This window comes from Rhipicephalus microplus, chromosome 3 (assembly GCF_043290135.1).
Source record: "Rhipicephalus microplus isolate Deutch F79 chromosome 3, USDA_Rmic, whole genome shotgun sequence".
Lineage (NCBI taxonomy): Eukaryota > Metazoa > Arthropoda > Arachnida > Ixodida > Ixodidae > Rhipicephalus > Rhipicephalus microplus.
In genome coordinates, this window is record NC_134702.1 from 212,552,615 (window position 1) to 212,565,066 (window position 12,452).

The 12,452-nt window shown below is 43.9% G+C and overlaps 1 protein-coding gene across 1 annotated transcript in view; it reads left to right on the plus strand.

Annotated features, from left to right (window-relative positions):
* Positions 1 to 12,452, plus strand: part of LOC142803126 (cytochrome P450 2J6-like) — a 99,129-nt gene that overhangs the window by 18,175 nt on the left and 68,502 nt on the right. The window contains exons 2-3 of the mRNA XM_075888229.1: positions 1,077 to 1,371; positions 4,821 to 4,948. Of these exons, the coding sequence (XP_075744344.1) occupies positions 1,157 to 1,371; positions 4,821 to 4,948 (343 nt within the window). The 5' untranslated portion in view covers positions 1,077 to 1,156. The remainder of the gene's footprint in view (positions 1 to 1,076; positions 1,372 to 4,820; positions 4,949 to 12,452) is intronic.

The following is a 12,452-nucleotide window of genomic DNA, read 5'->3' on the forward strand; positions in this document are numbered from 1 at the left end:
ACCAAGCGTCAACGTAGGCGCATCCACGTTAAGTGGCACTATACACCTTTTCACAGGAAAAAAAAGAAACACCTCCATGATGGGCTGCGCGTGGGAGATAAAAGGCTAAGGGCTCAACCTTGTCAGTGCACTTTTGAGGGGTCACACCAATTCGCGCAGCCCACAGAGGTCTATGGCGGCGCCAAGAAGGCGTTTTTTAAAAGCTCTATAGGTGCTGTTAATTGATTGATTGATTTGTGGAGTTTAACGTCTCAAAACCACTATTTGATTATGAGAGACGCCGTAGTGGAGGGCTCCGGAAATTTTGACCACCTGGGGTTCTTTAACGTGCACCCAAATCTGAGTACACGGGCCTACAACATTTCCGCCTCCATCGAAAATGCAGCCGCCGCAGCCGGGATTTGAACCCGCGACCTGCGGGTCAGCAGCCGAGTGCCTTAGCCACTAGACCACCGTGGCGGGGCCTATAGGTGCTGTTAAATTTTCAAATATGATTGCAGCGCCATAACGCGAATCCTAGCGCAGAAACAAATCAATGATGGTACGGGGTCGGCCTGAAACGTGCGTCCCTCTCTGCATGACTGAATGAGTAAGCAGATTATAGTAAAGCTACATAAGAAATACTTTAGGTAGCTATGATCGTGGACCTGCTTGAGGGGGAATGTATGCGCACGCCTATTTTCGGTGCGCCTCCTAAAGGCCAATATCAGTGAACTTAGACCAGGCCACTGCGAGCAATGCTGAACCCTCTGGTTTGTGGACACTGCTCATAGCAGCCAAAAACCAAGACATTGCGCAAGACCACTCATAACATTTTATGAAAAACATTCAACTGCTACGGCAATGAAGTGTTTTGCTATCATGTTACGCTGATTCCTATGACAGAGGGAAACATCATGTTTTGTTTTGTTTCCCAGTCGTTTTATGTGCGTGACGGAATCTCAGGGTTCCAGCAATATATATTATCACGGTAAATGATTGTCATAAAGGTTTCTGCTGTTGCAGCCCCGCTCGCTTGGGGACGATTTTTGTAATCGATGTCACAACATTCATACACGCCTCTCCTATCATTACAGCGCTACCAGGTGGATTCACAGCCACCCTGGGTGCGCAATACCAAGAGTACGCTCCAGGCAAAGGACATCTGAAACGCAGTATGCAGTATGTTCTTCGCGAGTGCGCTATCACAGGCTTGATGGTGGGAGCTTTAGCACTCCTGCTGCAGTACCTTTGGGTCGTGCTAAGAAGGTGTCTACGAAGCAGCCTCCCGCCAGGTCCTTTCGGCGTGCCAGTGCTTGGCTACCTGCCTTATATGCCGCGAAATCATCATTGTCTCGAAACCCTCCGGAGCAAGTATGGTGGTGTTTTTGGGTGCGTATACAATATAATTTTTAATGCCATTTACATTCACTTGGCGATTGATCGATAGGAAAGGCCTGAATAGAATACGTCGTGCAGGCACATGGTTAATTTGCACCTAGCAAGAGAATACGTGCGACGTAAAGGGCCTCACTTTGATAACGGATAGGAGTGGGAGTGCGAGACACCCCACATGGAAAACTTATCTTTAGAAGTATCTTACTCTCTTCATTGGGGAATTCGCTCACTCAAGAAACAATCAAAATGTTGTAGCGTGTGTTCATGAATATGACTTCATAGAGGAACGTTTGGCGCCAAAATAACTCGCCTAATAGTTTTCAAGCCCAGATTGCCACATTTGAGGTTGTTGGTTGTTTTGTAGAATTCGAGCATGTCCTGTGGGTCTGTGCCTTTTTTGATCCCCCTTTTTACCAAGAGGAAACGAACTAGCTCATTTAAGACCCAGAGCCTTCCTTCTGAAATACCGGCCACAAAGGCGATTTCACTGATGCAACACCTACGCTTGTGCGTCCAAGAGGGAAAGTAACGTGCTACCCCTTGAATCCTGCAATAGGGCAAAAAATGCTGAGTTAGAACAAAAGACGATTTACTTGCTACATGCACATTTTAAGAAACTTTGAGTGTGAACTATGACAGGGAAAAAGAGAAAGGGAAGGACACCAGCACTACTATCAACTGAAAGCTCTATTAGGCAAGATTAGACCTATATACCAATACAAGCGCGTCTACCACTGCGCAAGCGCACCGTCCTAGGTGCAATACCAGGCACTCTCACGCCATATCTACTTTTAACTCCTTGTTTATTAGGAGCGACACTTAATAGCTGATAATCGTTAAGCTCTTGTGTCGTTGCTTCCCAGTTTGTTTCTGTCTTAAATTGCGTTCAAAGGTTCTTGAAAGAAATCTTCAGAGATATCGAGCGAAACATTTTGGTATTCACTAGTGCAACCAGACACCCTCTCAGTTAATGCGGCTTAGTACACTGTTTTTTTTTCTGCCTACTGGCATCATTGCTCTCTGCTTTCCAGTGCCCCTTTAAGATGCTTCGGTGCATATTTCATCACAAAAAGAGCTCCTCCTTTCAGATGTAGTACCGTACATCTTCGTAGCCCTGATTACTGACGTTGTAGAATGGAATGTTGGGCTAGTAAGAATGCTTACGTGATTGACGCAGCGCTACAGACAAACACTCAAGCAAGGCACTTTGCTCCTAGATGGAGATCCTGAACTTCTCGCCCACACCCATCCTGAGGAATCGGCCAAGAATCGGGAAGCTTAAAAAAATATTAAAATACTGGCAGAACAGAATATTCCTGGTTTTTTACCACATCAAGATATCTTAAACTCATGTGAGAATAGGATGTTTTCAAATAATAAATACTGAAATAGAAATAAATAACTGATAATGAATAAAATTTGTGCTCGTCCGGAGCACATATTGGTCTTATTGGTCGGTAGCGCTGGTCGAGTCAATCATTACTCACGTAGTTTCGTGTTTATACGTCAATATACTTGAGTTCACCTCGTAGTGTCATTCTGACTAACCTGTTCTCGGTTGATTAGCCATTGCTCACCTTCCCTTTGCATATAACAAGTGTATGCCTTAGCTTTAGGAATTCTTTGTAACAGCGATGCTGTTTACACTATCGGTAAATTATGTTCCGTCGTGAAAGACAGCTAAAGTGGGCATGTGCCGGAGGAATGGTGCAGGCCTTGCTATAAAGTACGCAGCCATTGCGTGCATTAAACGAAAGATGTGCTCGGCAATGTGAACCACGTGAAACGCTTGTGGAAAAAAAGAGGTAGAGAGGTAGTGATGCAGGAAACATAGACAAGAAGAAAGCGGCAGAAGAAAAGAATAGAACAAAGACGTATAGTTATAGGAAGACAACAAAAGACAGAGAAAAAACACAAGACAAGACAGAAAGAGAATTATGTAGAAGCAATGAAAGATAGCGAGAGAAGTAAGAGCGAAAAACGGGAAGGAAAGGACGAAATAATAAAAAAAGTTCTGCAGCTTGCACTAATGGCGTAAGGTGGAAGCATACAGCGGAGCTAGTGTTTGACTTCGCTCAGTTTTTCTATAGTGATGCCAAGCTCTCGATAGGGATACTACAGTTTTCTACTCTCCTCTTTTGGCCTGTCTCCCGCACTACGCGCTTGTCACGTGGTTCAGACGGGAGCATGTCACGCGACAGGCTGTTTCTTAGTGTTGCGATTTGAAGTCTGTGACTAGCCATTGCGCTATGTTACGTGATCCCAGGGAACCAACTATATAGTTGTTTCGTGCTGTTACGCGGTTTTATTGAGGCGACTCAATGTTACGGTATACACGCTTTTTTGTGACGCGACTAGTCTCCTTAAGTAAATACAGTCCCGCGACAAGTGTATATAATATACGTGATTTTCAGTCCGTTAACAAGTTTTTGGGAGACGTTACGTGACCTTTAGGCATGGGACAGACTCGCCCGTCATAGTTAGGGCATCAAACGTCGGAAACGTGGAGCCACATGGTATGAGAACAAAGAAGATGAAGAGGACGAAGCAAGCGCGCAGTGAATCATTATAATTACTTCTCGTGTAACACTGCACAGCAGCAAACTGAAATCGTGGCTGTAAAAAGAACGCATAGAAAGAAAATACGAGAGTCACACAGAACAAGACAGAGAATGAAAGAAGTAGAAACAAGACATACATTCAGCTCCACTCTTACTTATGACACAAGGTTCCCGCATATATACGACACATGGAAGTAACTTCTTTCTCACCTGCACTAAAACTCTTGCTGTATGAACAAACCGCATAATTATTAAACACACCGTAACAGGGTGCTCCGAAAACCTCGACCACCTGGTGGGAGTTAACAAAACCCAACAAGTCGATATTTTCGAAACCTTTCACTACAGCGTCCCTCTTAATCACATCGCGGTTTCGCAATGTGAAATCACAGGTAACATTATTACTAAGGCAACGGCAATATAATGAGTAAAATAGACGAATAAGTCGAAAAATTCTAACATTCTGTTACTGCAACAGTTGTCTTGTTGTAAAATATATCATATGCAGTAAAAAATACAGAAAATGAAAAAAATATAGCAAAAATGTCTATTAAATTCGCTGACCACAAGGATATTTTTGAGACGGAGCCCCTTATGCTGCACGTCGTATGTCCCGTGTTGTCGTAGTAGCCCACTGCATTTAATAAAAACGGTGTCACAGCATATCTACGGAGTGAATGATGATCAGTAGGGCGAAACTTCCATCTGTTCGTCCGCGCGTGCGTATGTCCGTCTGTTCGCTTCAACCTACACGTCGTCATTCACCTCGTGGATATGCCGTAATTTTTTTCCGCAGTGAGTATTGCTTCTTTACAGTATTGTTTCTTGCAGATTACGGTAATTCGACTGGTGCATTTTGCATATGACAATTCATTTGCGCAGGTTTCACGTTGGAAGTCAGTACGTGGTGTTCTTGTGCGATTTCCGTTCAGCGAAGGAGGCTCTCTCACAGGATGCTCTACTCAACCGTCCACCGGAATTCCCTTTTAATGTGAATGAACATTCGCAAGGTATGTATATATGCAATATAATCAGAATTACTACGCTTAGGCCCATAGCAATTTAGGCACATGACAAACTCCCATGCCGAGCAGTGTCCGAGGAAAATGGGATCTTCGGGTTTGAGCCGACGTCAGATGTTTGGATCTTTGAGGCCTCTCAGCAGAAGCAGCACATACCTTTCGTTCCGGTTTCACGTCGATGGTACCCCTAGATTTACCCACCTAGAAGATATCGGCTGTCGCTTTTTTCAGTCTCTGCCTACATTCTTGTCTTTTTCTCAAACCTTTTCTTGTCTGTTTACTTTTGTCTTCTGTTTCTTTCCAGTTGTTTGTGGCGGCAAGTTTTAACCTTGCTTAGTTACTCAACCTTGAGTAGTCATATTTGGTTAGTGTTAATGCACGGCTGGCGTCTGCAGCCTTAAACTTTTAGGTGCTTCAGTGTACCCTAGTAGGACTCCATGGACGGGTTGTCGCCCCCGCTGCCGAAAAAAAATTATCGTGGGAAAGAATGGCTTTCCCTGTCTGCTTGATCATCTCCGTCTTAAGAGGGGAGGCAGCGATTACCTTGCGTGTTTCAGCCGACTCGGACTATTTTTTCCGAAGTGTCATGCTAAACAGTGAATATCCAGAAGAACAAGTCAGATCAATCTTCTCATTCGTGGTTGCCAAATCTCGGACTGAAGCCTTTGGCCCAGGATGCAAGGTTGACATAACCTCGGAAAAGAGCAGCGCTTCCAGATAGGTAACAGTGCACTTCAAGTTGTAAAAAAATATGTCTACTTAGGGCAGGTAATAACCGTGGAGCCGAACCACGAGATTGAAGTAACTAGAAGAATAAGAATGGGGTAGTGCGGCTTTGGCAAGCACTCTCATATTATGACAGGTAGATTGCCACTATCCCTGAAGAGGAAGGTATATAACAGCTGTATCATGCCGGTACTTAGCTACGGAGCAGAAACCTGGAGACTTACAAAGAGGGTTCAGCTTAAATTGAGGACGACGCAGCGAGCAATAGAAAGAAAAATGGTAGGTGTAACCTTAAGAGAAAAGAAGAGAGCAGAGTGGATTTGAGAACAAACGGGGGTTTAGGATATCATAGCTGAAATCAATAAGAAGAAATGGACGTGGGCTGGGCATGTAGCGCGTAGACAGGATAACCGCTGGTCGTTAAGGGTAGCTAACTGGATTCCCATAGAAGGCAAGCGGTTTAGGGGGAGACAGAAGGTTAGGTGGGCAGATGAGATTAAGAAGTTTGCGGGTATGAATTGGCAGCAGCAAGCACATGACCGGATTAACTGGCGGAACATGGGAGAGGCCTTTGTCCTGCAGTGGACGTAGTCAGGCTGGTGATGGTGATGATGATGATGATGACAAGGTTACTAATTGCCTAGCGGTGACCTTCTGCTTGAGCTACCTGAAAATCACCACTTTGACAAACTTGGCAGTATTGCAACATTTGGTAAAGTTCCCATGTGTCATTCACCTCAACGATCAAGGAACGCCTCACTCTGAGTCGTCTCGGAAACAGTCCTGCTTGAATTGTCAGAACAAGAACTTTTAGAAGGATGGAAAGCCCATAAAATCACAGCATATCCACGGAGTGAATTATGACGAGTGGGGCGGAGCTTCGGGTGGTTTTATCGTTAAACCGTAAAGCTTCGGTCCATCCGTCTGCCTGTCTGTCCATTCGTTCGTGCGTCCGCACCTAATGATTGAGTCGTAGAACTAGGCGGCGATATATCAAAAGAGACAAGCATGTACAGACTCACTGCTTTAGATTCTTCGCCCTTAAAATAACATCATATCCCACTAAATCGAAGAATTCCAGCATGCGAAGCAGTGCATGGGTCGACTGAAAGGTCCGTTCATCACCAGCATCTGTCCACAGTCTTTGTAAGCGGAGCACACCATGAATTCACTGTAGCTTCTGTTTTTTTACTCGTCTCGTACTCTTGCTGGAGAACGTCACGTTTGTTCATCGCCACGCCCCTTGGGAGCATGTGGGTTCATCGCGCGTCTGCAGAATATCGTTCCCCGACGCCATCACGTTATTGCTGTGGGAGTCCGAGGGATTGAGGCAAGGGTCGTTACGCAGTCACTTACGCAGGCGCTACCACGCTAGCCCATGTCAGCGTGCTCTTACTAGTACACAACGCGTTGGTTCAGCGTGTCTGCAGAGTCTTGTTCCCCGATTCCATCGCACGACTGCTGAGGGAGTGTAAGGAGGAGAGGCCACAGCGTCTTAACCGGCCCCTTGCACAGGCAAGAACGCGTGAGTGCATTCTGGCAGTGCTCAGGCCAGCAGTTGCACATAGGTAGTAAGGGTGGTTACTCAGCTCCTCCGCATCTGAAATGTCGTTGACATAAAAGGAATCGTCATTCGACTCGACAACGAAGAAATACCAACCCAGCATGTTACACTAACTAAGCACTCTATGTGTGGGGCATCGCTCAGGAAACAGGCGTGCCACTTCTAGAACAGTGTTTCATGGCTCCCGCAACATATCTGCAGCCGTGGCAGGGAATATACTGCGATGTATATTTCTTGAAGTTTCTAAATACGCACCTGCTGCATGTACCCACATGCACTTCCTCGAACTCCAACACAAGTACCCTTGTCTTAAAGTCTTTACAGATGCTTCGAAATCTCAAAATGGTGTGTCCTTTGCAGCTGTTGGCCCATCCTTTTCGAATTCCGATATTGAGCATTCTCAAAAAGCATCTTCACCGTAAAAGCTCGAGTGATACCTGTGGCGATTGAGCATAAGAAATATTATCAACTACAATGTGCAGTTATCTACACAGACTTGCTCAATGCCGAAAAACTTTGAAAACCCTAAAAAAACTAAAAAATCCTCTCTTTTCGTCGTTTTCCTCTCTTTTATGCACAATATACGCTCTCAAGCAGCATGTTGTAGTGTGCTGGGTGCCGGGAAACCACGGGATCAGTAGGAACATATTGGTGGACCAATTTAGCTGCTTCCACCCTATACAACACTGCCACTAATACATAAATAGCTGTCGGTGCACTTTACCTAAAGCCTTTCTTTCAATGGGAGCTCAAGGCGGGTTGGCAGTGCCAGTGGGCTACCAAACGCAAAATAAGTTATATGTTAGCAAACCGAAACAAAAAAATGGCCACCAGTGTCCAGGTAACGCAAACCACAAGTATAGCACTTATTAGGATACAGAAAAGACACACACACAGCACACATTCATATCTGTTGTCAAGCGGCGACCAACCTTTCTGTGAATGATGTGGTAATCCATTTACGCTTCTTCACGTACTCGTTCAGTACAACGAGTAAGATGCTCTAAGAACAAAGCATATTTTATTAACCTACCGACAGTAACTTCCATTAGAACCTGCCACATTGATCAGTCGTAATGCCCTTCTCAAACTTCGTTCACTGCTCGCATTTTCGATGAATGAACATAGTTTTCACTCCATATTCCAAGGTGATCTGAAGCACAATATCTGCACAGAGATTCAGGCTGTGGTGGTCACAATAATGATCGAACCTGCCTCGCAGCCCTTGGACTCAGGGGCATGCAATGACGAAGCATTCGTGCTAATCTCATTACTTGTCACCTAAGTTTTATTGCCGCGAATATTGCCGCTTATTTTTTTAATAAATTTTGCAGAGAGAAAATTCTGAAGCACTGGAAACTTGAGTTTAAGGGGCCAAGAACACTTTGAGGTAACCAAAATCTTAAATGTGGGCACAACAAATTTTTGCGAAAGTTTATTTTTTAAAAGACGTGCGTCATCTGTGTCGCACCGCCGTGGTGGTCTAGTGGCTAAGGTACTCGACTGCTGACCCGCAGGTCACAGGATCGAATCTCGGCTGTGGCGGCTGCATTTTCGATGGAGGCGGAAATGTTTTAGGCCCGTGTTTCCAGATTTGAGTGCCCGTTAAATAACACCAGGCAATAGAAATTCCCGGAGCCATCCGCAACGGCGTCTCTCATAATCATATGGTGGTTGTGGCACATTAAACCCTATAAAGCAATCAATCAGTCATCTGTGTCAGTGACAGGAAAACAAAAACAAATTGATATAAGTTACGATGACACAAAGGCGTCCCTGTACAATGACATAGCTATGCGATTGCCTCTTTTTTCCGCACGGTTTACCGAGCAACGTATTTCTTTTAGACTGTCCACCATAGTGAGCTAAGTGTGCAGCGTTGAATCAACATGCTCTTGGGTCTTTTATACAGCGAAAGCTGTTATGATCGCAAAACTCGGATCAGGTGCGGTGCAGTAGTTGTCCGCCACCGCCACCGCCACCGCCACCGGTGTCCGTAACCACATCACACCAACTTATAAAACACATACTACGGGTGACACAGTGGGGAGTGAAATGGGGTCCGCTGGGTGCCTGCTCAGTATTCTACCATGGAGCCACGCCAGTACCCTTTTTTAATTCATAAAATTCTCACCAGTAATGGTGAACTAGGCACAAAATATTTCATGAGAAGTCAAGAAAACACAGAAGCATCCAGAAGGGGAAGCCACTCCGGAACGGTGTCAGAAGTTTTAACAACACTGCGCAATTGAGTGACTGGTTCTCGGAAGACGGCTCTCATCTACCGTGGTCGCTCGGCGTGTCTATCAATCATGCCACTTTTTCATAGTGAGTACAGTCCCAACAACATAAACACGTCATAGGTAGTATTCAGTCAGGCTCTTTTTGAAAAGAAGGAACCTAATACCATAAGCTGTGATTGGAAGTTCTTTTCTGATTGTTCTTTTTAGTATGTCTCAAAAATAAAATGTTTTGCGACAATAAATGAAACAATGCTCTATTGTCTCAGGTTGTTTTCAGGGTACATAATTTACTGTCCAGAGCAACTGTAATGACTTTTGATTCAGCCACGATTTCACTGGCAGAGTGGAAGTATGCAGAATGAAGGAAAATGCTTTCGATGATATATCCACATTCTACGTAGACGACTTAATACATCGTGATCAGACAAAAACCTATATGGCATTTGATAAATGGGTTCAGGGAAAAAGTCGTTCACAAGTGGGGCGGTTAACTTTGTTCTGTCAATAGTATACAAATACTCAAAACTAAATCGGGCTTTCCCAAACTGGCTGTGTCAACAATTTTTCAAGGAAAATCCACACCAGCAATTCCTTAGCAACGCCTGTTGTGACATGATTAAGAGTAAAGTGGTATCATAGACGGTTTCGAAGAAATGCTAAAAGAAAGGAATGGCACACATCCTTGAGGTAAAAAAAATCGTAACACGAGCTGTCGCATAAACAGAAGCACCCAGCTGAGACCACCCTTTTAGAGCGGAAGAAAAAGCTGGCCTCTTCTATTGGGTTCCCGGGAAGAGCTCCAAATAAAGCAGGCAAATTGTCTATGAAAGATATGAATGTGCACATGAGAGAAGTGCAGCACCTGCAGAATATAAATAAGCGTTAACACAAGGAATATATTGCACGCTTTCAATCTCGCAAAAATGAAACGCTCTCATCCGTGCCATGTTGCCACCTTTCGGTGGAACATCGTTATCGCAACGGTCCAGTGTGGGCCACTGTTATGGTAGCTACCGAGAGGCACACCAAGGTATCTCATAGAGGTCGCATTCCAAAGGATGTCTGAGGAGACCGAAATAGTTTGGGCCCACATGTCTAGCCAGAACACTCTAATTTTTTCAAAATTTACGTTGGCGCCTGCGGCGGCTGCATTTCCGATGGAGGCGGAAATACTGTAGGCCCGTGTGCTCAGATTTGGCTGCACGTTAAAGAACCCCAGGTAGTCGAAATTTTCGTAGCCCTCCAATACGGCGTCTCATAATTGTATGGTGGTTTTTGCACGTTAAACCCCACAAATCAATCAATCAATTTACGTTGGCGCCAGTGGCTTTACAGAAACGTAAAGTAGTGTTGACTGCTTTTAAACGCTGGGTTTATCAACGCAAAAGGAGGCATTGTCATCAGCATGAACTAGAACTTCAACTTCCTTAGCTATATATTGGTAGCCTCTTAAGCTTGACTTTAGAAGCATACTTAAACATAATGGTTCCAGATAAATCGCAAAAAGCAAAGACGAGAGCTGACATCCCTGACGTACACATGAATTTCCCTCTATGATATCGGAAATTTTGCTATTTACAATTAGCCTGGTTGTGCGTTTTTTATAAAAGACTGAAATACCATTGCACAGTGCATCACCCAACAGCAGGTGTCTTAGGAGGCGGAACAAAAAAGCATGATATACCTTATCAAATTTTTTGCAAGGTCTATTTGAAGGAGGGCTACTAGGTCCATGCTACTATCAATACACTTAAGAACTGATCGTGCAATATGAGCGTTTGTCTGTATAGAGTGACCTCAAACTTCATATGTTTGGTGGTCTCCTACACATTTACAATTACTGTCTGTAGCCGATGTGTCAGCAATTTCGCAAATATTTTGTAGTGAACGTTACATAACTATAAAGACTTATATTTGTTAACTCTTTAATGCTTCAGCATCAGTGCTTTTCGGCATCGATGTTGTACAGCCCTGCTAGAAAGCAGGAAGTTCACCACGTTCATATGCCTCTTTAAAAATTGCCCAAGGAAAGGTATCAACATTCTCTGAAATGCTATGTAAAATTCACCACTAAGGTCATCTTGACCAGGAGTTTTGTTCTTCTACAACGTTGTTATTGCAAATATAAGTTCTTCCTTGATTATGGGTTCATCCAGAGTGAGTCTATCATCATCTTGTAATTCAGGCACATGGGCAATGTAGTGGTCAGCTTCTTTCTCGAAATTCTCCTGAAGCTCCGTCGCACCAAACAAACTTTTGTAATATTCTTCAAATGTGGTTCCTATTTCGCATGTCTCTGTCAAAAAGAACCCCGTGACTCAATTTGCAGTATTTCTTTAGAGTGTGCATATCTCTTTTCATCCCCAAAGGATTTTTCGTGGTTTCCTCTTCAGTGAATTGTGTAACACGGGAACGAATAATTGCTCCCCTGTATATCTATATGTTTTTGTATCATTGCTTAATTCACATTTATCTAATCTACGAACGATCCCGGCAGCGACTTTCAGAAACTCGGACTTTATAAGTAAATTATAAAGATACCATTTTTCAGCTTTTTTTTTCTTCAAGCTATTCCACATGAAATACTAATTGCCTGATACTTCACTCTTTCTTTGAACCTTTTCCACTGAACGAAGATAGCCAGCTGTCAACACTGTGTTACCTCTTGTACCAATTCTTTTACTACACTTACAAAACATTCTTCGCGGAACAACTGTAACTTAAGTTTCCATTAGTCCCAGTTTAGAGGGACCTTACAATAATTTTCAGGACCCAATAAAACAGTGACCAAGAAATGAGCCGTAAAAACATGTAAAAAATTAATAGATGCACTTGGTCGAGCCGAGAATGATTGATGCCCTGAAACTGAGTAATCATCGCTAAGGAAGGCGCATGTGCTCCCACATCTAATAAAGCGTAGATGAAGTGTGGTCATTCATCAATTTCTGCAGTAAAGTTT